The sequence below is a fragment of the Pieris napi genome, chromosome 15 (genome assembly GCF_905475465.1).
Source record: "Pieris napi chromosome 15, ilPieNapi1.2, whole genome shotgun sequence".
In the NCBI taxonomy this organism is placed as follows: domain Eukaryota; kingdom Metazoa; phylum Arthropoda; class Insecta; order Lepidoptera; family Pieridae; genus Pieris; species Pieris napi.
Window position 1 is genome coordinate 2,022,933 of NC_062248.1, and position 27,325 is coordinate 2,050,257.

The following is a 27,325-nucleotide window of genomic DNA, read 5'->3' on the forward strand; positions in this document are numbered from 1 at the left end:
CGTTTTATACTATCCATATTATTATCAATATACAAAAATAAAGCTGAATTTCACTATTTATAGAAGTTACATAAATAAAGGAATTTGTATGTGTATTTTTTAGATCTAGAAACAGCTGAGGTAAAAACTGATATCAAATCAAATAAGGAGATGCCAAGTAAGTGAAATATGAATTTTCTTTAATAATTTTTAATATTAATTTAAAATTACTAAATAATTATATGTATTTTGTTGCTGCATACTTAATTTGACGTCTATAAACTTAACTTGATGTCAATAAAACAGGTGGTTTACACGCAGTTACACTAACTTTATCAAACATAATATTTAAATTACTTGCAATTTCTACTCCAAACTCTTTTTTATTCACATTTCAAAGGTGTATAAATTGTTACGCATAGTTTCAAAACGTGTGCCAAGTTTGTTAATTTACTTACTTGTTTAATTAAATCTATCCTATGAACTTTGTAACCACTTAGATTTTCAAGTCTTAAACCTTGTAGGCTTTTCGCTTCTTAAGCTTAGTAGAAATCTGAACTTTTGTTCATTCATTAAGCTAATTAAAACTTTTAAGCATTTGTAAGTAATCTACTAAAGTAACATTTGTTAATAATAATAAAACCTTTTATTTATTTATAAGTTCTAAAACAACGTATGCATAAAATTATACAAAAAAAATATTGGTTGTTTGTAAAGTAGGTTTACGATCGAGATGTTTACGTGATAACGTCTTATTGGTGATATAAGTTTTTGGGAAGTAAGGAATTAATGAAGATAACAATTTTTTCAAATTTTAAATTACATCTATCGTTTTATTCACACTTTTGATGATAAATTTCGGGTGTAAAATGACAAGTTTACTTATTCGACTATGATATACATTTTTCTTCATACATTCACGGAATGACTGGCAGCGCTCGAGATGAGACGGGAGATCGGTCCGTCTCTCTCTCGTTATACCTGCGATCGCGCTCGTGAGGTTTTGGTGTAACACAAGTTTCTGAACATGTCACCCGACTAAAACGATTTTAAAGACGTTATCACGTCAAAAAATATGACATCACAAATGACACTTAAGAACGTCAAAAAAAAAATGAAATGCTTCTTATTTTACATTTACTGCTAGTTCTCAATCAAGGGCGTAGAACGGAAGAACTGGCAATAAACTCTCCGCCACTCTTTTTAATCGCCAAGTTTTTTGTTTTACACAACGTTTGTAAGGCAACCATTAAACTATGTTCGACATGACATCTTAGGTAATAAATAATAATCAAATAAATTAAAAACAAAGATTTGTCCTCTATCAGCAGGAGGTATGGTTAAATAGGAGCACGCACTTATATTCTCGTGGGAACAACACGCAAATACATAGTCCATAGTCGAATTTATTCGTATAATCGATTAATTACAATATTAGGTCTTTTTATAATGATATAACTACCAGCTCATTATCCGCTTGCCAAGTGGAAAAGACCTCCCCCATTCTTCCTCGTTTGCTTTCATTTCATAAATTTTGTTAAATAAAACTATGCATACGGAAGTTAAAAAAAAATCTAAATGATCGTGATTAAACACTATAAATTATTAGTAACAAGCAACGGTTAACCCAAGTCCAGAATATCCTTAAAGCGAGCGAGACTAAAGTGTTTTATATTTGATTTATGTAGAACTTTGTGAATGTTATTATTAAAGAGTTTATTTGCTGAGTTATCCTTGTAAAATTACAGCCACTAGCCAGCAAGAGACGCCACCAAAGCAGCAAGTAGTACCCTCCCAAGCTGAGAAATCGAACCCGGTACAACCACGCCATCCAAGTGTGGTTATATCCAGTAACTTAAATGCTGCCAAATGGATGAACGGGTGTACCAAAGATGGTAAGGTTTTCGTTTGGTTATAACAATATTTTTGTTTTTTTTTTTAAAGCAAAATAATAGTAGGTTAGGTTAGGTTAGGTTAGGTTAGGTTAGCAGACCCTCTGCCTTTTTTCCCTTTTTCTTGTAAGTTTTTGACTTTTAAAACGGATATAAACGCAAATTTGTTATGTTGGCCTAGTGGCTTCAGCGTGCGACTCTCATTCCTTAGGTTTTAGGTTCAAACCCCGGCTGTGTACCAATGGACTTTGCCTTTATGTTGCGCATTTAACATTAGCTCGAATGGTGAAGGAAAACATCGTGAGGAAACCGGCTTGCCTTATACCCAAAAATCAACGGCGTGCACAGGAGGCTGATCACCTACTTGCCTATTAGATTGACAAATGATCATGAATCATACAGAAATTTGAGGTGCAGACCTACAAAGGTTGTAGCGCCTCTGGTTTATTTTATTTTATAAACACAAATTTATAGTCAAAGTCTATATTTATTGATTACTAGTGTTATATGTCCAATAAAGTATAAATAAATAGTCTTGCGATTCTAAGGACCGTGTTTTTTGTCATTACATAAGTGAGTAGGTAGGCTTATATAATTTTTATTTTACATAGTTTTTACGGATTTAACAAAATGTAATTTCTCTTATTTTCAAACAAATTTTAGTAGCTTTTCTATTATCTTTCAGATTACCAATCAATTATAGATATTAGCGAGATAACTGTATCAGAGTCTTTAGAGAAAGCCACTTTAGCTGTCGCTACCTCTAATGCCTTCAACACGAATTTGAGTGCGAATCCGGAACCAGCTGTTAATTGTAGTAAGTTTTGATTATTTTCAATGCAACATTGTGTTTACTTCGGAATGAATGCGAAATGTATTAATTATTTGTTCATTTGTCGATGGCCTGAACATTAAATAGTTTATCTTTATATATATAATTCTTCTGTGAGTGTGTATGTCACTGAACTTCTCTCAAACGACTGGACCGATTTTGATGAAATTTTTTGTGTGTGTTCAAGGGGATCTGGGAATGGTTTAGATTCACAAATCAACCCGCCAGATGGCGCTGCAGTCGGTACTTTCATACTTTGTTTTACTAATTGCTTGAAATATCATGCAGGACAACGTCTGTCGGGTCCACTAGTTGTTAAATAAACTCACATGTGATGTGATTTCATGTAACAAATCACATCACATGTAATACATTTGACCTTATACTCACATGCACGTAATAATTACGCTACCATAGAAATTGTTAAAAAGTAAGGTGTCCTTTTATTCTGTATTCATAGGCCGGGAGATAGGGACACAAAATAGTGGGTCATTTGTTTGGCCAGTACAGCGGTTCTTCAGGGGTCTTATTACGAAATGAAAAAAAGAAAAATGATGGTCAAAGCGCTGGTACCGGCGGCCCAAGCGCGTGGGCGTTAGTCGAACTCGTCGGATTAATTACCCACAAAAAAATGGAAATTGCCATTTGGAACCGTGCGAATTCCGGTCCGGTGATTTTCGTAAATGGCTGCACGACGATAATTAACTGTGCAAAAATTAGCCTGACATATGGTTGAATTTTTTTTTAACCAAATTCAATTCGCATTTGAATTTGTGTTCCATGGCTTTTCCAATTCTAAACCTTCCCCAGAGTTCAAGGAATAAGTCTAAAAAGTCGTCTTCGAGCTTTGCGTTAGGCTGTTTCTCCACTGCTCCGGTCCGGCAAACGTTAATTACCGATCCGATTTGGAAACTCATAACAGTACTTACGTACTTCTCCACTACTCCGGCATCCGGTTTTTAACGATCCGATAACTTGCTAGATCGGAACGCGGTGTTTTATCTGTCCAAGTATCCAAGAGGTTATAAATTATTATTCACAGGTTTATTTAAAGTTTCTTTAATTTGAAAGAATCTGGATAACCTGGACCAAACCAAATTATGTTGCCATTTATTTATATTTTTATACCATAGTATTAGTGAATTATTTATTAAGTAGATTATAATATTTTAAGATAGACAATATAAAAAAAGTAATAAACTTTCCAGGGCAATAAAATATTCAGAATTTAGAACGTTTTATTAATAAAATAAAGTATGTGGGTTTTAGTTAATATAAGTGTTGCATGATAAATATACAAGTATCGATTATTGTCGGATCGGATATAGTGGAGAAGCGCAATCCGGCCTCCCGATATTTTTCTCATGACTCATTTCGGTATCCCACGCCGGACCGGAGCAGTGGAGAAAGGGCCTTATTCTAACGTTATCTTATATATGTTATGTGCAATTTAAAAGTCTAAAGCCTTCTTGCATTAAGAGTGTCCATGGGCGGCAGTATCACTTAACATCAGGTAAACCTCCTGCCTCTTTGCCTGTTCTATAAAAAAATGTAAATATTTCAGTGAGTACAAAGCCTCTAGGTGATATATCGGCTGTTAATGTGGCGGATGTATTGCCTAAATCTGAAGGAAATGAACAAAATACACAACCCACGAACGAAAGGCAAGGAGCTAACGAAGGTATGACGCATTAAATATTGTATTTTTATTATAGAAGTAGTATTTTCTAACCTCTGTTAAGATTTGAATTCCTAAAATCAAAATAAATTTGTGTATCAAATGTCAACGAAATATTTATAATATACACAGAAATGTACCAAAAAGCCACATGTTTTAAAAGGTAAAAAAACGTGTGTGTACTTATGTACACAAGAGCGACAGAAGTTATACTTCTTTGGCGTAATAATTTTCTTCGAGCAATTTAGAGGGACGTTTCTCTCTTAGAATTACATTTTTCTTGTCCATTTTAATGGTCACTTCCAATCGAAACGATATAATATGTACTAATCATGATATTTTACAATAAACACTGTTTTTTATCACATTGGAACGGGATTTCTCGTGTAGAAATCATTATTTTGACACGACCATGACAGACAAGGCAACTTGTCGATAAAACAGAGCAAGCGCCAATTAGCGGTTCAGACTGTTTTGCCGACGGTTTTTTGTGACAGTATGCGCGCGTATGGTAAAAGTTTACTCTTATAGATTTTCCCTAACGCGCCAAAAGAAGTATAACTTTAAAATCATCTCGTATGCTATTTGGTTCGTAAAAAATGTATTACATGGGTATCTGTCAACTAAAACCGCTGGACTGCTTTAGATACTCTAAGTTCTCTCAGTCTCTATAAACTTATAGACCCAATAGAAAATTCTCTTTCAGACGAACAAAGAGAATCTGCTCTCCAAGTCCGGCCTCAAACCTGCGATGCAGGTAAATAGCCTTTTCTGTTTTTGTATTTATTTTGTTTACATTTATTTTCGTCAAAATAACTCATATCTAGTACTGTTTACATTTGGCTTTTGTTACAAAATATTTAATAATTAAAAGTACATAACCGAGCTAAAGATATTAAAAAAAATACTGAAACAAAATTATTTCTTCCGTAGTTCAAAGAAGTCCTACAAAACACAATTCAAAGTTTGGTATAATATTAAAGTTGGACAGATTTAACAAAAGTAATTGTGTTATTACGATTAATATCGAAACCGCCCCTAGAAAATAGGTAGGTTTTTTTAACTAATTTACCTTTATAAGAGATTACTTTAGATTATCAAATTAATTTTGCGTACTACAGCCCGATCATTTTAATTATTAGATAAAACGCGTTCAATAGTAAAATAGTATATATTTGGGCAAATGGGCAGAAGGCTCACCTGTAATAAGTGTCACCAGCGCCCGTGACACACTGCCAGAATGGTAGCGAGAACATTGCCTGCCTTTAAGGGCGTGACCAAATATAGAGCGGCATTCGAGCGCGGCGTGCTTTATTGTGTAAAAACATCAATATTATAATCGAGAACCGAACTTACAAAACTTAAATACAATGAAATGAAATGGTTCGAAATTTATTAAAAAACAGAATAAATTATTACATATGTCGATATTTTTTATCAACTGACTTTGATAAAGAAGAACCTTTTAATCTATTTTTTTGTTAATAAAGAGTAGTTAGCAAGTGTGAGAGAGAAATAGAAGAACGAACGAAATGAACGACCGGTGCCTAGTGAATGAATACCCGTTTAGAATTTAAATAAATCTGATTTGTGGATGCGTTCATAGAAGACTTAAATTTTTTCGTAAGTTGCATTTGTCGTGCCGAGGCCATGAGTTGTTAACGGAATCGAACATCAATGTTACGATATTTTTCGTATATTCGTAGCAAAATCAATGTAAAAACATCGATGTTTTTGCTTTCAACATCGATGATCATCGAGCATCCCTAATTCGCATTGAGTATGTTGCTGCCGTGCACCTTGCACGCCCTGTTTGGTCACGCCCTAAGAATCGCTCTTTTCTCTTTACACTTAGCACGGACTATGTCTCCCAAATGTTCAAATTCAAATCGTTTTTGACATACGTTCCCGCTTAGCGATAATTTTCCTGACTCTTACCCTAAGTGGAATTTGTCCGGAAATACTATTTATGTAATTATTATATAACGTTTAATGAAATCTCCATTGGGACGATATATTTCTGACACGTGTTTCATGATACACTTTTAATTCAACTTACCAATTAATCAGTAAATCAAATAGGCAGTTAGTTATATTATTATAATTTTGTTTTAGGTATAAATGTAAAATTACCCCTTCTTATTGAACGAAGATCAGCTACTGTTCACACATCTCGTCATATTCTAAATAAGCCGAAGATATGTCACGCAGAAACCGCAGGTAAGTTGATAGAAATATTATATTATTTATGGCTTAAAGACAAAGCAATTCAAATTAGTGACTTAGTGTGAGTAAACGTTAGGGTATAGGTATATTAACTAAAGCTGGCGGCTTCAACACATTTACACTTTGTGCTTGTGTAGTATCTGTGAATAAGCGCGAGACGTGATGTCAAACTGAAATACAATCATAAATACATCATGAATAGACTGTCCGTCGTGTATGAGTGGACTAAAATGTATAGCATGGCAAAAAAAACATATTTTGAAACATACTGTATGTGAAATTGCATTAGTGTGAGTACTGTGAACCCGCCAGCTTTCGATAACCGACCTATAAGTGGAACTAATACACAAGAACAGAGTGTCTTCCCCTTAATAGAGACTTTACATTACAACTACTAGCGTAAAGCGAGATATTGGTAAGCTGAAAGGTAAGAACAGTGAACTAAACTTTGTTGAAACTGTTTTTCTAGGCATAACAATTTAGATAGTAAACTCCAGTGGGGCCCACACATAGAGAGTCTTTCGAATAGACTGAGCTCTGCAGCATATGCAGTAAAATAATTCCGACAGATTACTGATAAGGACACGGCTAAAATTGTGTATCATAGCTACTTTCACAACGTTATGTCTTACGGTTTTCAACTGTGGGGTGCTGCTGCAGAGGTTCAATCCATATTTGTGCTGCAGAAACGGGCTGTTCGGGGTATCTGTTGTGTTTCCCTAAGGGAGTTGGTACGGAAAAGGTTTAAGGAATTAAATATTATGACACTATCTGGTCAATATCTTCTTGAAGCCTTGTTGTTTGTACAAAATGTAAATTTAAAACAAATATTGACTTTCACCAGTATAATACTCCAAAACATAACAAATCTAAGCGTACGACCAACTTATATGGAAATTGATTTCATCACTGGAATATATTCAAAACTCTCGTAAACGTAAATTAATCAATAAAGCTTTTCATATATTTGATGATTTAAATGATCCTAATCCTTGGGATTGATTTGCTCCAGTTCAAACAATTTGTATGACTCAAAACTTGACGATTAAAAAGTGTGGCGGAGAGTTTCTTGCCAGTTCTTTTTGCCCGCTCTACGCCTTGACTTGCGAACGCGTAGTACATGTAAATTTAGAATCAATTTAACATCTTTTCTGTTGACATTCATAAGTGTACTTGTTTACCTATATGAATAAAGTAATTTTGAGTCTGAGTTTAAGGTTATAAGTACGGTTATGCGATACAAAAATCTGAGGCCTAGACCTAAAACCATGTAACGGCTCTGTTATTATTTTGCATCGATGTATTGTATGTATGTATGCCCTCATTTCTGTAGCGCAAAATACCCGACAGCATCGATATAAAAATACACCCTGCTCTTTCGGTTTTTTAAAGTCGGTTTTAAAATATTGGCAAGCTTCCTTAAGGGGTTATTTTTAAGCAGATATGTCACTGTCGGTAAAGTAAGTCAAACAATTTATTCTCACTGTAAAACGTTTCTCTGAATCGAAACGAAATCAGTCAAAGTTTGTATTTACGTCATTTATCAATTTTAAAAGTGCTTTTAAAGATTTAACTTGCATTATATAAGGGTTATAAATATTTTATGTTTTAGTCAATATAAATACAGTTGCAGTGAAGTCTTGACTTCAAAATAGCATCTAATATAATTTATTATAGGAAAGTAGGCAGCAGTAGATTTCGGGTTATAATGTTAACCTACACCCCGTGTGTTTAAGTATGTTAGGATCAACTATATATTTATTTTAACATACATAAATGTCGTCCCTAATCTCACTTAAGACATGCCGTGTTCCACACGGTTATACTGTATAAACAAGTGTTTAAAACGCACACCTTTAATGCACAGTTAAATTCGAACTTATACCCTATTTTTATTTAATATAGCGTAAATTTATGTAAGATATATTTTGGTTGGAAATTTCTATACACCGAAAGGTTGCACTACGAGTATACTTAAGAATCAAAATAAAGCATAATTTCATATTGGTGTACATGTGGGTACGTTCACAATCTTTGACAATTTGGTAGAAATTGAATACTTTAAAAAAAATAATAATGAAACACGTTATTCTGATTTGTAACTAGTGAAATTAAACCAATATTACCATCTATTCTTAACATCAGTCTGTTTGTATATAATCTTTTTTTGACGTGACAACGTCTTATAATTCGATGGAGCCGGCTGCACGCACGAAAAAACATGACGCATGCGGCGTTACCTCGCTCTGAGACGTTCCATTTAAGGCTTGAAGTGCAAGCGAGAGTGCGGAACAAGCGACAAAGAGGCACAATCGGCCTCCGCGTTCGGCAGCGTTCGACATCTGTCTCACAAAATTAAAATTTTCTTTTGAAAAATGTATTTACAACCATTCCATCAGTATTTTCTTATGACGTTGTCACGTTCAACTATCGTCTGTAAACCGACTTAACAGACAACCAATTTTTTTAATTATGTTATGTCTTGATTTTGTAATGAAAATAAGAGTTTAATCTTCTCATGTAATTAGCATTTGTGGATATTTCAGATTGTCTATACGTATACGATCGCGCCCGCTGCGTTGTTCATAGTCAGCGAACCGACACGGGTGTCCAAATTAAGTCCACACATTCGAGATTTGGGCAGGAAAATAAAGGTACTTTATATATTTTAACCTGACATTAACCCGAAGTTTCGCTTTGATTCCCGGTGACACTTGAATAATGATGCCAAAATGTTTGCTATTTGAGGTTTACGAGACTTTATTTTTTTAAAGTATTTTATATGAACCATTATTAGAACAATATTTAATTTATGAAAATTTTGTTAATATTTGATATGCTTCGCTTGCCAATATTAACATAGCATCTAACATTGCCACTTAACTTTATATAAAATAAGAAATTATATTTTAGAATTTGTTTTATTGTTGATTAACAAATTTCGTGTATGTTAAACTTTGATGCACATTTGACTAAAAATGGAAGGATTTCAAATAGTCACCCTGACGTTCTTCTGTATTAGTGTTGCCACTGCCGTTATAACGAGTACGTGCAAAGTACTACTATATACTTGATGCAAATACTTAAGAGTATTCAGTATATTTTAATTTATGTTTCTATACTTCTGTTATTGTGGAATAAATTTTATATGTAAAATCATTGGCTGGACTGGATCTACACTATAAGGTCGATCACGGTTCGTTTGGCGTCTGATTCATACTATTAAATACAAATATTTGTCTGGATATATCGATATATATACCGATATCAAACGAGATACTGTGAACGGCAGTGTGGATACAGCCTAAAAAGTAAAACCTTTTTGCAGTAAAACCGTGGCAAGATAATCGTACAGTGGGCTTAGTGACGTCAGTATTAAAACCACATTGTAGCCACAAATACACCAGCGGTTTACTTGGCGAAGTTTTGACTCCCCAAGGTATTTGCATTTTAGAATTTGTAATCTGTCGTGTTCGAAATTTGATGTTGTAGCTAATGAAGATTTAAATTTGGAACATAAATTCGAATTAAATTAAAATTAACGTTCTTAAACACGTTGATCGTGCACTCTATAGATCTCACCCTAATAGAAGTGACAGTTCGGCCTATATTAACAATTTATATTGTATCTATTGTATTAGTTAACACAAAAGATTAGAACGTGTAGGTACTTTAGACTTTTAAAATCTACTGAGGTTAGGTTAGTAACAACTCCGTTCCGCACGAAGTCTCGAAATAAAAGTGAGTCAACGCCGGTGTTGCCACGCCTTATATAGGTTTCTGCTACAAGATGGCGTTAGTCCGCTAACAATTGTATAATTTTTCAGTGTTATTTGAAATTGCATTTTTGAAGTGAAAACTTCTATAGCATTGTCGTGATTTGAAAGTCGATGAAACGAAAAAGCGACAGTAAAAAGAGACACACATAAATTCATAAGATATAACGTGGGAGAAAATGAGAGGAAGTATTATACAATATATAGTGTATAAACTTAAACTAAACTAAAATTAAAGATTGATATTAAACTTAAAAATTAAAATTTAAAATTGAAATAAGAAAATAATAGAAAGTCTTATTTACATATTATTAATTATAAAAACTTTTATAATCATTGTAGTTTTTATCAATATTAATAATTGATGTTAAACTAGCAGCAGCCTGGAAGAGATCGGTTGTTAGCGATATGGCCGATGCATCTCTAATAATTTATGTTACTGTTTTTTTAATGTAACGAAGTTTAAAAAAATATATTTATTTATAAAATACTACATATTTTTAAAGTCTATGAAACATCTGAATTACATTCCGGTATGAGCTTTCTTGTCTAGACATTTGATTTTTTAATCTGTCGTCAAGTAGGGCGTCTGAAGTCACGCCTTCTGTGGTTGACAGTTGACATAAAGCGATTATGAGCTTGACAGCTTTATCGCTTTTTTAGTTTTTAGATATTTCTCCTTCGATACTCACGGCCTTATTTATTGAATTATAGCAAATAGTAAGAAAAATAAAAAGAGTTGCAGGACCTCGGAGTTTGAGAGAGCATTGCGCATTTTATCGCTTGACTAAGCTTCGAAGATTCCATTTAAATTCATTTAGTGTTCCCACGTTTGTCTCTATTATGAAAAAAATAATAAAACACAAAAAAAAACAATTTAAAACATCTCTAAATTTAGAATTAGTACTTAAATATTATACTTTCATACATATGTTTAATTTAATAATCCTTTCAATTATATTTACTCCCCCGTCTGTATGAACGCGATAAACTCAAAAACAAAACTAAACCTATTAGCAATTCCTGAGAAAACAAAAAGTGATGGAAAATGGCGACTTGTTTTATCTGGCGCCGTCAAACAGACAAGCATAGCACGAAAAATACAGATTATTTATTTACACTTTATTATCTTATACACAAACGTACGTATATAAAAAATATAAAAAAGCAGGTTATATAAGTTATAAAGCAACGGCCGGCCTTATCGCTAACAAGCGATTTCTTTCAGGCAACCCTAATGTGGAACAATAAAAAAGAAACACCTACAGAGGCTAAAGTACAAGAAGTGCATAATTAATTAACAAAAGAAATTCAAAATAACACGTAACTATAACTAAAATAAAATAAAGTAGAATCTAAATAAAAATAAATAAACATATATTGTTTAAATATCCATATATTAAAATTATGTAATAGTGTATACGTATATTGTATTTTCATGAGTCTTTATTTCACTTAATAAAATATTTTAGTGTACAAGACGCTGTACGAAACGTCGAGATTAATTGCCAAAGAGCGTTCTTTGTCGAAGGAAATTGGAATTGTTGAGAATAAAGCAGGTTGGTCCGAACATTTCTAATTATTAGGTATGGTATTTTTAGATTTTAAAAATAATAAAAATGTAAATATAATGTTTACGACCCCAAGTTTCTGGCTTCCGACACGAGATTTCCAGCGGTTCCTGTACCGCCAATTCTTTCAGCTGCAGCAGATCCTCTTCCTTTCTTTCGATCCAATGGTCACTGGGCCGACTTAGATGTTCTTTTTTCCTTCACTGCGCAATGTTGGCCCATACGCTGAATGTGTTCCAGCCAACGAAGTCGATGGCTATAATTTGGAGTTGGAATACCAATTGTTCTATTTCATTGCATATTTTTGGACTCTCCGTGGTCTTCCCTCTGTCGGCTCCATAAATAAATAAATTATTGCCTCATTTGATATTATATATCTAAGTACCTGTACCCATGTATATGTATAAGTATTCTGAACTCCAGCTTATATTGGACGTCAAATATTTGTTAAATTATTGTTGTTTTATACAATTAATTATTATAACAATGTAAAAACTTGTAGTGTAACAATTTAAAAGTAAGAAATTTGTCCATGTAACAAGGTACAAAGACGCAAGGACGAAGGTCTCAAATAGCCACTTCTTTCTTGCGTATTTATCCTTCTGTGAAACATTATTGTTTAGCTTATAAACACCACTTTGAATCAAAGAAAAAAAAAATGTATATGAATAATGGTGACGGGTATTTGAAGTCGGTTTTTTCTCAAAGTTGAATATCAATGTTCTAGAACGTTCTGTGCAAGTTCTAAGGGATGATTGGAGTTGTGTGATCTGCCCATATTGTGCTAAGAAATTTACAGCCCACGAGTGTGGGAATTTAGGTAAGAATATTTCATAGACGTTATTCAAAAATTTATTGAGTATTTTCGGTTTTGATGTTTTATTTTAAAATGGCAACAGAAACCGATAAAAAATACATATCCAGTCGTTTATTAAAAATATAGTTCAATCTTAGTACTCATCTGTCCCTTTTCGTCACAGCGTTAACATAATTTGAAAGAAGAATACGAAATAGTTCTACGTACCCTTGTCTCTTAGAAATCGTAATAGAAGATTTTGGCTCTTTCGGTATAGTAATACGAAGAACACAATATCCTATCTCAAGTGACGCTAATGCCAATTAAGAATCTAGTCTACGCTAAGTATGACTTTCGTATGTCTAAAACGTGTTAGTGGCTCACACTAAGTTTTGATTCTCGAAACTTACCCTAAGATAAGGTTTATTCAATTTCGGCTTATTTCAGTCCCATCTGGACATTAAATTCTTTTTCCTTCATATCTATATATATAAAAGAAAGTCGTGTTTGTTACAACACTTATAACTCGAGAACGGCTGGACCGATTGCCATGGTTTTTGATTTGTTGGATTTGTTTCCGTCCCGAATAGCAGAATAAGCAATAAAATATCGGATAAGTTATCGAATAACAATAAATTAATTAATTAATTTTACGAATGCAAAAACCATATGGTGCCATCTGTTGACAAAACTACGCATCATTTTACGTCGAATTCGTGTCAGTTCAAGAAATTCCGATCTTGAGGTGAATGAGGAGATGCATAACCATGCTTTGATCCTGATCAAAAGATGTTGGATATCAGAAAGTGCTTAACATGCAGTATCGCCATATTGACGCTAGAGAGAAGATGCCTAATGTGTAAAACTGCCATTCTTCTTTCGCAATGGCAAGCAACAAAACATTTCTGTATTTGCAAAAAAGTTGTATTAGTGTAATACTTAACATTAATTAAATCCTAAAATAAGTTAAATTAAAGTAACAACGATATTATAAGGTTGTAGGGCGGAACGAAGTTAGCCAGGTCAGCTAGTTATGCATAAATTTTGATATCTGAACACTTTTAAAGTCCATAGGTATAAACGGTTGAAATTCATTTGTCATTTTGAAAAGACATGACGACAATACAATTTTAGTTCGAGTTTTACGAGATATTAATGCAAATGTGATTTTTCGTATCATTTGTAAAGGAAACCTGATTGATTCAATAGCTTTCAGGGAATATAAAGTATTGAACTTTGAATAATAACAATTTTTAATATGTTTCAGATGTAAATAATGAATGGTTGGAAGCGGAGCTGGCAACATGTTGCCGTAACCATAGCAACTACCTAATAAAGAATATCACTCGTATGAAGGATAACAGTTAGCATGTTAATTTATGTATTTAACACTTCGCTATAATACAGAGATACAGTACAATTAAAATAATTAAATAGAAAGTAGGGCAACTCCTCCTTTCTTGGCTAGTCCTTTAAGGTCTCTGGAGTTAGGCTATGGATTTCACTTCCAGTCCCTATTCGCTTAGCTCCTTCTCTATCTTCCTTTAAATTTCTTCTGTACAAACATTACCTGTTCACATCGTATCCCTAACTTTAATAATACCCACTAACTGACGTGAGATTGATCTTAAATTAAATTATAATGATTCATGTGCACTTCATTAGTTTGTTTTTGTTCCTGTTTAGTTTCTTTTTCTTTACAAGTATATGTAATACATGTATTTTTGCACTTCTTGCCTACTTTATGTAATTTGATACTTAATTTTTTTTTCTAACAGTGGTTGCCTGGAAGAGATCGCTCGAAAGCGATAAGGCCACCAGTTGCTCTCCTTTTTATTTAATTATGTCAATTGTACTATATTTGTGTTAATAAATAAATAATGATTAAAAAAAACGATACGTTCAATTGGTCCTTCGATTTTTTTGAAGTCGGTAAACATTTTGTCAAATATCGTTAATTAGCCAATATCATATTTATTTATACAATAAATAAAAGTTAAAATTAAAAGCCTAGTACAAAGACGTACTACGAAATAATGGAAGACTGCTTTTACAATAATATCGTTATTATAATGGCTGCTAATTTAGATTAAGTTGTAACTTGTTTAAATTTGTTTTTCGGCAGTAACCAATTAAATTAGCCGTTATTTCATGACATTGAAAGTTTAAATAGTTCTGAACGAATCATAATTATTTGATTAAATAAAATAACAAAAGAGCAGCGTTAGCCTAGTGGCTTCAGCGTGCGACTCTCATCTCTGGTCGTTGGTTCGATCCCCGGCTGTGTACCAATGGAATGTTAAATACGTTAATAGAATTATGTGCGCATTTAACATTTGCTCGAACGGTGAAAAAAAACATAGTGAGGAAACCGGCTTGCCTTAGACCCAAAAAGTCGACTGCGTGTGTCAGGCACAGGAGGCTGATCAGCTACTTGCTTATTAGATTGACAAGTTAATATGAAACAGACAGTAATCCGAGGCCCAGACCTAAAAAGGTTGTAGCGCCATTGAATTTTTTATGATTAGTTAAGAGTATATTATTATATATTATTTTAGTTAAAAAACATCTACCAATAAACCGGGCAGAACGGGACTTCGTCGAAGCGTGCACAATGAAGCCAAGCGGGCGCCACGACAAGAATTGTCAAGCAAAATTCGCCCCAGAATATCTCTGCCAAAATTGTATTTTACCGCCGACAGCCAGCGCCACGGATATACGAGGAGAGGAAAGCCATGATTTGCGAACTGTTTACTATTTTCTTGGCGCCATCGAAGGGAGAGTACGCAGATTGAAACAAAATTTGCAGTCTTAGTTCAATAGTTTTCCACTAGGTGGCGCTTAACAATAATTCTAATATATCAAAATTTGTAATCGTAGTTCTGTGTTTTTAGCTAGTTAGCTTAACGCACTCAATGTCAACTAGATGGCGTTACAACAACTTGTTCAGATGTACCTTTTTGTCTTACGAAATATAGAAATCCGAAATACTTATTTTTTATTTATATATAAATAAATATTGTTAGTGATTAGATTTTAACTACTGTAATTTTTTTATTTTATTTTTAGGGGGCACTTTTTTGATTCTATATTGTAGCCATCGCTTTGTAATTTTCTACTGGTTAAGTGTGAAGGAATTTGCCATATTGTCTTAGTTTGATAATGAAGCAGTAGAGGAGTGCGCAAATAGGTATCACGTGAAAAGTTCTTTTAAAAAAAAAAATGGACACCATGAATGAAGCTTTAAGGAAAACATTTTAGAGCCTATCAGCTAGAAAAATACTTAATAAAACCTTAGAATTTAGTAGGTATCATAGGATATGGTATCTGCCTATGATAGCTACCTAATATGGATGACACATGTGGATGTGTTGTCAGTGTCAAGTAGGAATATAAAATCATAGACAACACGCTATCGACATGCCATTTTGACAATGACAATTAGGCCTTATATTTGCGCACATTTGCACACTCTATTTCTCAAAATCTCAAACAAATTAGTTGACATGGCGGAATCGGTATGGACTATTTAAAACGGAATAATAAAACCAACTAGTATAATATTTTATTTAATATTTGGAGAATTAACAAAACAATATATTTCTTAACACAATATACAGTACACTTATGTTTAAAGTATTCACATTATATACATAACAATACGATTATATACAATTCCTGCGCTGAGCAAATAAACATAGTATAATTAATACAAGCAAAATCTTGAAAATATAATCAATAAAATAATTCAGCGAAACGGAGCTTTACGCATATATTTTATAGGGCAAACGGGCAGGAAGCTCACCTGATGTTAAGTGATACCGCCCATACCGCTCTTACTCCCGCGAGTGCGTTGTTGGGTTTTTAAAATTCGTATGCTCTTAAAGGAAATATTATTTTCCATATAAAGGAACTTATAAACTTGCACTTTCTTGAATTCTTAAATAACGCATATCTTAAAAGAGAGTAATAGTTTAGTCTAAACAAAAAAACGATTAGGATACCATTTTCTATAACTATCACACTTGTAGGGAATTTAAAAAAAAACATTTTAACATGTAACATTCGATAGTAAAATTGTTTAGGTAAATTTACAATATCTGTGCCTAGAAAAATCTAAAATGACAGGTCATGTCATTTGTCTATTTGACATTTTGAAATTTCCCTCCAAAACCGTTGTATATAAATCATGTTATTAGTAGTCAACATGACAGCCGTGTTACTTAAAACAAAAATCAATTACTCAACAATTAGTTAATATATTCTATTAATATGGTTTTAATATTAAGTATCAATATGTCGAACTATAATATTATAACAGTGTTGTCAACATAAAAAATTAAATTAGCACTGCGAACTCTAATCTAAATGGCTGGAGTAGGCACTTTATATAAAATGACATAGTTACGTAAGAATATTAAAATCGGATGCAAAATCATTACTTAGCTTATCAACTTTTCTTTAAGAACCATGAACACGTTTATATAATTAGTAATCCCGATCAAGGTTTTTACAACACACTAATATCTGACAGTTATCAATAGCGATTATGTCACTTTCATACACATTTAACCACAGCCTATATTCACAACAGCCAGATACACATCTGAAATAAAATAATAACAATTAAAACACCTCTTCAAGAATGCTTGGCCATCTTTAAAACTACATGTAATAATAATCTATTGGCGCTATAACCCTTGGTCTTGGCCACAGATTGCATCAGTTTCTTTGTTCATTTTCATTTCATAGACAAGTAGATGAGTCTTCTGTCTGACACATGTCATAGATTTTTGGGTTTTGAGACATACCGACTTAGACCGACACTACTGTCTAAATATGTTTTGTTTACATGTTATGACCAAAATTAATCGTTATTTCTAATATAGTAATTCATTTATATAATTTTATTTTTCTTGTGATACAGTATTTAAGTATATTTCTTTAAATTACTATTCTTCTAAGAATAAAGTTTGACCTCTAAATGGTCGTAAGTTTGAATCCCGTCTGGGCCAATGGACTTTTTACGTACGCATTTAACACTCGCTCGTACGGTGAACGAACACATGAGGACACAGATACAGAATAGAAGGAGTTGTAGCGCCGCAATTGTCATTTTTATTTTATGCAAAATGAAAAAAAAAGGGCTTCATGAGAAAAATTAAATTTAACTTTACCTCTGGCTCTTCAGACGAGCGATCTCGGTGTGAAAACGTGAACCAAAGAGTCCCACCCACAATCGGCGATCTGGTGCGGCCTCAACGTATTCCAGTCCAGGCCGTATGTGAATTCCGAATGGTGTCTTATCGTTTCTAATGGATCACAGCCACGTTTTAAGTCCCATATTCTAAAAAAAAATTTATATTTTTTTATAGCATAGGGGTGCTAACGGGCCTAAGAGACAAAAAGGGCAGTCTTCGCAGCCCATGGGCACACAGCTAACTTGCCTTACCGGCCTTTGAGGGAGGAGTATATTTTTTTCCTCCAACCGTTTCGTATCTCCCCCACCGGGAGTCGATTCCACAGTTCGTTTTGAGAAGAGCTCCGTCATTTTGAGGTTATTTTAAAACTTTTCACTCAGAGAAGCTAAAATATATCCCGTTAAATAATTTACGAACAGCACACGCCCCATTTTTATATACCTAATAATAAAAATATTGCACACAGTTTTCGTCCTAAGTAGATACATAAAGATTAGAATATATATTTGTACCTTGTAGTAAAATCGTATGACACAGCCGCTACTATCGACGGCGCATGCGACGAAAACTGAACCCTCCTAACCGCACATTCACAACCTGAAAAACATTCCAATATAATAATAGGTTGGGGAAAAAGTTTCTTCGCATTTTTTAAGAAAATTCACAACATTTTTTAATATAGTGTATTTACATTTAACTAAAGTATGTAGATACCATTTTGTTCGATAACTTCTTGCCATCTTGTAGGGACATGCACATGATCCCATAAAATAAAAAAAAAATTTGATTGCTAAATAAATTTTGAGGCTTCTGATCAAAATACCGTGACAATTGGTTTTGGTAGTCCTCTTGTGATGTTAACCTGACACTACCTAAAGAATTCTGAAGAGACCGAAACAGGCAATCAAAGAAAACAGTAAGGAAGATCCTAAATATTAGGTTGAGGAAAAAGTCTTTTCGCATTATAGTATGTATAAACTTGTAATAATATCTCTTTGGCTATACTAATTGTATCTGGATGGTTTTGGTTTCATTAAAAGTTCAAATTTTAAAGAAGATAATTCCAAATGAAAATTAGGAAAATCTGTGATTTTTATTTATTTTTCGTACCGTCAAGATGAGTGAATGTAATGAAAAAATTCAATACATTTTAAAATTTTACTACAAAAAAGGTAAAAAATTATAATTAAATTTGATAATGTAATAATATATTTTAATAATGTGATAATGTAGTGATAATATAATATAACAATTGACTATGATGACATGACTGATAAAATAATATGTAACAATGTAAAATTGTACCTTTTAAGTACATATTATATTATGTAAGACAAATTTTACCACATTATGTGAAGTTTAGATTGTACCACCAGAATATTTTTGTACCATATACTTGCAAATTAATTATTATTACAAAGAACTATATATTATAGCAAAGGGTTTTGTCCAACGTTACGATGCGGGGCGGGGATTGAATTACGCGTTATTGTTAATATTATTTTCGACTTTCCAGTACTTTACACCACATAATGGTAACTTTTAGGTATAAAGAGTCACTAGGTGGTCACGAAACGTTTTACTATACTTGGATACAGTACTGTAGAAAAACGTTACGGCGCGTTACATGGGGGGGGGGTCAATAATCTCCAAAAATTGCGTGACGTAATACTTGAACGCTCCCAAAGCAACGCAAGCGGGATCTGAACGCGAGACATCAGACTTACCTTTAAGAGTGAACATAGGCGCAGTCAGTCTCCGAAGGTCCCAGCCACGAATGAGACCGTCCGAACCAGCCGTTGCTACCACGTGGCTTTCCGACTTACTCCAGTCACAGGACAACACCTAAAACACAATCTTATACTATAATACCCTGCGGTTATGTCGGCATTTAGTTACTATCGCTATAGTTGCCACAAAAAGAATTCGACCAAAAATTCTAAAAAAATTTTTTTTTGCAGCATATTTTTATAGGCAGGAGGCGCATCTGATGTTAAATGATACCGACACCCATGAAAACTCACATTGACAGAGAAATATATTGGTTCGGAAATATTCAATGGGCAACTGGTTCTACATAATGATGGTGCACGGCAAAAACTACCCTAAAAACGCTAAGTTGTGGAACGACAGATATCGAGGATTATTTATGAACCAATCCTACTGTTAATTAGCCTGATGAATCTTTCGATCGGCGGAACTTTTAAATCCGCACTAATATTAAAAAGAAGAAAGATTTGATTGTTTGCGTTGCTCCAAAATAATGAAATTCTTCCATTAGAATCTTACAATATTCCTGATGGAAGTAGGCTATAGAATATTGTCAAAAAAGTTATGGATATGTATCGAAACTTCCATAATATAACTCAAGAGCGAACAAAATAATTAACAAAATCCCTATCTCGCAAATATAGATTAATTTGCAAAGTGGATAAAGTCGACGCGATCGTTGTAACGATTTGGACTTTTGTAAACTTTGTTGAGATAATACCCGGTTGAAGTTTTTGCCCGTTTTTCTTGGTCAATGTCAGTAGATACTGTATTTTATATCCATCATCAGCAATTTAAATGATGAACTTCTTTTTGGCAGAAATGATATCGGCAATCGGTTCTTACTGTATTTGAAAACTGATGATGCCCATGTCTTAAATTAGCCAATGCTAAGAATAAATGGCGTTTTGCATACGACATAAACAACATTTTCCATAAAATAACAGAGTTTTTGAACCTCTAAATTATATCGCACTTCTTAATGTAACTTATAATTTTATGTCAAAAAAAGATTAATTTCTTTATAACAGCGCCATCTATATTTAGAATTAGCTAACTTGACACATCTTTTTTCATTGTAAAAACCTATCCAAAGTTCCGGCGATAACTATGCCTCATTCAATTAAAACCCTGAAATCCGTTTACAATAATTAAGGGAATATTACCTCAGCATCGTGGGCTTTGACGACCGCCGCAGGCCGGGATGATTCCGTACAAGACCACAATTTGAGGTGACCATCACCCGACACCGACGCAAAAGTCGCTGGTGAATGAGGGGAGAAAGCTGCCGTGTAAACCAGTTGGGAATGACCCGCGAATGTATTGAGACATGTTTCCGATTCGGGGTCCCACTATAGATAGATTTATTTATTAGGTATGCCAACAGTAAAGAACAGCGGTGGACTAGTGGCTTTAGCGTAAGACTCTCATCTCTGTAGTCGTAGGTTCGATCTCCGGCTGTGCACCAATGGACTTTCTATGAGCGCGTTAAATATTCACTTGAACAGTGAAGAAATTTTTTTTGTGAGAATACTGGCTTGCCATAGACCCAAAAAGTCGAGGCTTATCACCTACTCTAGGTGAGTAGGTGATAAGCTTATTAGATTGACAAATGTCATGAAACAGATACTTTTAATTTTTAATAGATAATTTAATGTATAATGTTGCGGCCTTGCGGGCACTAGAAGAGATTTTTAATACTAATATCATGGTCAACATTTAATATTTTATCTGTATGATAAACTCCAATCGAAGACTACAATAAAAATTGTTTTAAATACATTATAATGTATTGAAAAAATATACTTAAGTTCTATTTTGTTTCCATGGAAAAAACGTATTTCCATCTATATTTAGAAAATTCTAAGGCTAATTCCATTGTATTTCACAATAACAATATTTTACTTTTTACAAACAGTAATGCAAAATTTCGACAGAATATTTACGTGTTGTACCTCTGATAATGAAACGAGTGCCCTATTTTCGCTAATAATTAATCAATAATAATCACCGACTTCCCAAACATAATTCGTACATATTAGAATACTAAACGTTATTCTATACGGTTTACGGTAATCATGAGTTCGATTCCCACCATGCCTCTTTTTATACGGCTGATTGTGCGGATTTTTATAACTAAGCGATCTAAATGTACAATTTTCTTGCAAATATTATTATTTATTAGAAATATGTATGTCTATCTTCTGTCCTATTATCGTACGTACTTTATCATTCAAAAACTAGTTTATTTAAATTATATAAAATTTCAAATATGTTTTTTTGCACTATAAACACATAATAAAATTTACAATTCAATAGTACTATTGAATTTTTTACTGTTTAATTAAAAAAAGGGTTTGAGATAACAAAAAAAACTCACCAATTTGACCGTAGTATCCCAACTGGCGCTTAGCAAATGCGCTCGCATCCAATCAACAGAACAGACTTCACTATGATGCGCGCGCAACACTCGCAGGGGCGCGGCGCACCCCACGCGCCATACGATAATCGTGCCATCGCCTGAACCGCAAGCCGCGACACCGTCTGACGTACCCGACCACGTCTGCAAATAAATTATATACCCATACATATATATACCTACTTGCTTTCACTGGATTTAATTTAAAAACAGTACATTAATGCTTATAATAAGGCCTTTTACTGTATGTAAATGTCCTTAAGACTGTTGTCAGATTCCAGTAATCAGTAATATTTGATTAACTCTAACCAAAAATGGTTATATGCTACCAGCAAGACTGATTGTACTTTTGTAAGAATCTATTTTGTGACAATAAATTAATAATTACACCATTTACTTATGGATTCAACACAGCTTTCATTGATAAATATATAATTTTGGTAGGTTTGATATCAATCAATAACAAATAAATAAAAAATTCACTCAACAATAAATTATTAAACATGAAATTCATTTGTGCTATGGCACATAGTAAGTAATTATAATAAGATTTGTCCTGATAATATATTTTGGGACCTGCAACATTTGTCCAACACATATTCCTTTAAAACGGGTTGAGATTTGATATATGGAATATATATAACATATTATAAAAATACACTATGTAACCTATTTATAAGAATGATCATTCTAAATAATTACTGAGCAGTCATGGCTTACAAGTCTCTCCCGTGTCACAATAACACTTCAATAACCTAATCCTTTTTAATAATTGAAAACGAAATATCATATAGTGAATATTAAATATACTATCATGAACAAAATTTTGAATTTTCTTGGTAAGTAATGGAATGTTTCAAATTTAAAAATATGACTTTAATATAAAAATATCTCTCCATAGTATGGCTACAAAACAATTATGACAATAGAATTTTAAAGATTTCTTAAAATTTGGCTATTTTAGTAATTTTCATAGTTGATAAGGTACCTCTAATCTTGTCAACGATACATTTTTAATATACAATATTAAGTTAAGTTAATTACATATTTTCATATGTTTTAATAAAATTATGAAAATATTTACTACATGTTGCTTTAGCAGAAAGATTAAATGAAGGTAAATGAATACTAAGCCTCTTAAGCACCCACGTCAGGCGTTCACATAACTGCACTTTGGGGGCTTCAAAAGGTTACTCATACTATGCTGTTCTCAATTGTGACCTAATGCAATAAACTTTAATGAGATTGAAAACAGTTAACTCTGTTACTTAGAAGATATTTAAATTCTCTCTTAATTGTGGGAAAATTAAGGTTGCTTCATCTATAATTTTCTAGAATCTTTTGTATATCTCTAAAGATTATTATAGTCTGATAAATAAAAACATGGTATTAGTACAATTATGATTATCAGAAAATATTAATACAACAGAAGAATTTGTGTCTCTAAAAGTTAATTTAATAATTCAATTAACTTAATTATAATAAACCATTACTAAGCAGAAATGAATGCACATCAATCTTTTGTTCAATCAAGACATACAAATTGGATATCAATCATTCTAAAAATGCTTATTCTGACCTAAATGTAGCTGTTTATAACTTATTGTTCTTAGAGAAAATTTTACTTACAACATCAAATAATCCATCAGTCCACTCTAGTTTTTGTACTTCAACTATTGTGGAACCATCTGGTGAAATCTCGAGGAAAAATAATGTTCCTCCACCAGCTAACCCATAATACTGGCTAGTTGCTACAGCTAAAGCATCAGGTCTTGTTCTTGAGAAACGGACACTATAGCCGTGCCGGCCTGGTGTTAAGAAGGTCGGCATGCTGAGTGTGTAACTGGAATTAGTAACAATAGTCTTGTTAGAATTGTTTAACACATATTTTATAAGTAATTATACATAACAATAGCAAGATCCTTTTAAAAAATTCAAATTATAATAGGTTCTTAAAATTATTAAGTCATATGAATTTTATTAGGAAGAATAGTTTGTAAATGATGTAACATAATTTAATAATGACAACAAACAACTAATCTAAATTAGGCAGCTTAAGTTCTGGATAATAAATAAGGTTTATAACATACTGTTTGCATTTACAAATGTGAACACATTCCCATTTTAGTATTATTTCTTGCAATAATATGTAAAAATGTTTTTGAATTCCAACGTTGTCTAATTAGATTCTAATTGGAAATAAGTTAAACTATAGTTTATTCTTTACGACTGCGTTTGTATTTTAGCAACATAGTTATTTGCTAAATAAAAAACTAGATCATTTATTAATCAAGTTAAATTTTCTGTTTATCAAAATTTTCAATTTAATGTTGTGACTTATGACGTTTGTAGTAAGTAATTTTTCCTAAAAAATGTGTGTCAAAACTCATTATGTAAACTGACAACGCTTGATTGTCAACTTAAATTTATTATGACATTTCACGTATTCTTGACTGTAAACAGACTAAGCATAACTAGTGTTACCCATAATTTATCGATTGAAATGTTACAAAACATCGTCGTTTGAGTTTAATCCAATTTGTGGCTCCTACGAGTTAAATCTCATTAACTTGCTACTCTAGCCAAGAAACCTCACAGGTTGCGGGTATATATAAATAATGTGGCTCTACACCGATCATTTCTGGTGAGAGCCTCACAGCCTAAACATTCCAACAACAATCCACATTAAAAGAAGTCTCTTGTATCAGATTTATCCTGTGGTCTTGCATTAATTTGCACCTAGCAAAATGCTTGACTACCTCTCCCTTATCTTTGTCGTTGCCGTCAAAGTTTTCAAAAAAACCACCCCCAATGGAAAAGTTACGGTTTACCTTGGCAAGCGTGACTTCATTGATCACATTGACTACTGCGACCCAATCGATGGAGTTGTGGTCGTTGACACCGACTACCTGAAAGGAAGAAAAGTTTACAGCCAGGTACAGTGTTGTGAAAAAGTGAAGAAAAGTGAAATGTGATAAGTGGAGTGATGCCAGGATATAATTTTATTTTCTTTGTGCAGCTCGTGACCACTTACCGCTATGGTAGGGAGGAAGATGAGGTCATGGGAGTCAAATTCTCCAAGGAGATGGTCGTTGGTACGGAACAAGTCGTCCCAATGGTTAACGCTAAAATGGAACTTACACCAGTCCAGGAGAAGCTTCTGAAGAAATTGGGACCCAACGCCTTCCCTTTCACCTTCAACTTCCCCGAAATGTCACCAAGCTCGGTAATAAATTAAAATCTGGGATGTAAATTAAATCAAATTCCTACTAAGTCGAATCCAGATCTTAAAAATTGAATTCTTTTTCGATTAGGTAACGCTCCAGGCTAACGATGATGACCAGGGAAAGCCCATGGGCGTTGAATACTGCGTCCGCACCTATGTAGCTGAGAGCGAGGACCAGAAGAGCCACAAGCGAAGCTCGGTTACCTTGGCGATCAAGAAGGTAAAACCACGAACCCAAAAGATTACAAATTTTTAATCACCACTTCTTTTTAATTAGACAGATTTAATGTGTTATTAATTACAGCTTCAACACGCTCCTGCCTCCCGTGGACGACGACTTCCAAGCTCCCTTGTGAGCAAAGGCTTCACTTTCAGCAACGGAAAGATCAGCCTGGAAGTCACATTGGACAAGGAGATCTACTACCATGGCGAAAAGATCTGCGCTAACATCATTGTCTCCAACAACTCCAGGAAATCTGTTCGCAACATCCGGTGCATGGTTGTACAGCATGTCGAAATCACCATGATCAACTCTCAGTTCAGCCGCCACGTCGCATCTTTGGAGAGCCGTGAGGGTTGCCCCGTTACTCCCGGAGCTAGCCTGTCCAAGAGCTTCTACCTCGTTCCCCTTGCTCGTAGCAACAAGGACATTCGCGGTAAGTTCAATTCCCTAAACATCTAACGTCTTACTGTGCCGAATATGTCAATCACTAACATTTCAATAATACAGGAGTGGCTTTGGACGGACACCTGAAAGAGGACGACGTCAACCTTGCCAGCTCTACCCTGGTCACTGAGGGAAAATGCCCAGCCGATGCTATTGGTATTGTGGTATCATACTCCGTCCGCGTGAAGCTGAACTGTGGAACTCTTGGTGGCGAACTGGTCACCGACGTGCCCTTCAAGCTCCTCCACCCAGCTGAGGGTAAGCATAGCAAATATATTTCTACAAACGCTTATAAGGTTAACATCAAATAAATTGACGTTTTGTTTAGGATCAACAGAGAAGCAGCGTTTCAACGCCATGAAGAAGATGCAGTCAATTGAACGTCACCGCTATGAAAACTCTCTGTACACCAACGAGGAGGAAGACAACATTGTCTTTGAAGACTTCGCTCGCCTCAGGATGAACGAGCCAGAATAAAATGTGGGTCGTCTAGGAACAAAAAGCAAAAAAAAGGAAAAAAATATCTAAAAAAAAAACAAAAAAAATACACGTAACCAAGCAAGTTAACCACGTAACTAATCTACTTAATCGGGCTTACATTGGCATCCCTTATTAGTATACATTATTTAGAAGTTTATTTGTGTACTATCATAGTCATTATAATTATATAAATAATATAATTATAGCTTAACATCTATTAAATTGTGAGGCAAATATGTATATTCTGAAATCACCCTTCATTCATGTAACCTACCTTGTTAAAATTAAATAAAAAATATCACCAGACTTGACGTATTTCACTTGGTACACCTCTACCTAAACGTTCGATCAAATGATACAAATTTAAATAAGTAATGTGACCTCGTTGAAGTCATATACAATACTAACATTACTTCGACTTGCAAATCAGAAGTGCACATGACCATCCGAAGATTCAACCCATTGTGATTTTTTATACCAAGGGGCGTTTCTCCCCAATGCTTGATAATTTGAATATATTAAAATGAGGTTTAAAATATTATATTGCAATTTATTATATGATAATAGTCGAAAACAAATACACGTTCATTTAATTAAATATGAGCCGATTAAATGAAATTTATTTGTCTGTACATATTATAATCGTGTAAATACGCGTGAAGTGAACAGTCGATAATAAAAATTTGACGTGGGTGAAAATCATAAATTTTCTGGGAATGATGGGGAATTTGAAAAGTATACTTTTATGTTTTTCTAGGCGTTTCTTTTCTAAGGTTTTTCTGGTGAAAGAAACTATAATATGTTATTTTAAA

At 33.5% G+C, this 27,325-nt stretch overlaps 3 protein-coding genes across 5 annotated transcripts; 2 read left to right on the top strand and 1 right to left on the bottom strand.

The window, feature by feature from the left end:
- The first annotated feature begins 106 nt into the window (after positions 1 to 106).
- Positions 107 to 15,652, top strand: LOC125056939. Of its 2 annotated transcripts, none has more exons than XM_047660309.1 (12): positions 107 to 157; positions 1,728 to 1,874; positions 2,557 to 2,688; positions 4,268 to 4,384; positions 5,088 to 5,138; positions 6,497 to 6,601; positions 9,154 to 9,261; positions 9,936 to 10,046; positions 11,856 to 11,942; positions 12,682 to 12,774; positions 14,018 to 14,113; positions 15,309 to 15,652. In XM_047660309.1, the coding sequence occupies exons 1-12, from the start codon at positions 151 to 153 to the stop codon at positions 15,563 to 15,565; spliced, it is 1,311 nt and encodes a 436-aa protein (XP_047516265.1). In that variant the 5' UTR covers positions 107 to 150; the 3' UTR covers positions 15,566 to 15,652. The 2 variants fall into 2 exon arrangements, with proteins under 2 accessions (XP_047516265.1, XP_047516266.1); XM_047660310.1 differs by having other exon boundaries at positions 14,018 to 14,121; positions 15,309 to 15,446.
- Positions 15,653 to 16,302: 650 nt separating this feature from the next.
- On the bottom strand, positions 16,303 to 24,501 carry LOC125056650 (peroxisomal targeting signal 2 receptor). Of its 2 annotated transcripts, none has more exons than XM_047659870.1 (8): positions 24,231 to 24,501; positions 23,770 to 23,983; positions 22,102 to 22,284; positions 20,888 to 21,073; positions 19,679 to 19,796; positions 18,464 to 18,548; positions 17,928 to 18,097; positions 16,303 to 17,356 (listed from the first exon to the last, which is right to left on the bottom strand). In XM_047659870.1, the coding sequence occupies exons 2-7, from the start codon at positions 23,968 to 23,970 to the stop codon at positions 17,938 to 17,940; spliced, it is 933 nt and encodes a 310-aa protein (XP_047515826.1). In that variant the 5' UTR covers positions 23,971 to 23,983; positions 24,231 to 24,501; the 3' UTR covers positions 16,303 to 17,356; positions 17,928 to 17,937. The 2 variants fall into 2 exon arrangements, with proteins under 2 accessions (XP_047515826.1, XP_047515825.1); XM_047659869.1 differs by having other exon boundaries at positions 16,303 to 17,361; positions 17,932 to 18,097; positions 24,231 to 24,500.
- Positions 24,502 to 24,762: 261 nt separating this feature from the next.
- On the top strand, positions 24,763 to 26,819 carry LOC125056649 (arrestin homolog). Its single transcript, XM_047659868.1, has 6 exons — positions 24,763 to 25,076; positions 25,160 to 25,366; positions 25,455 to 25,586; positions 25,671 to 26,022; positions 26,097 to 26,291; positions 26,362 to 26,819. Exons 1-6 carry the CDS (start codon positions 24,888 to 24,890, stop codon positions 26,508 to 26,510), a joined length of 1,224 nt encoding a protein of 407 aa, XP_047515824.1. The 5' UTR covers positions 24,763 to 24,887; the 3' UTR covers positions 26,511 to 26,819.
- The last annotated feature ends 506 nt before the right edge of the window (positions 26,820 to 27,325 follow it).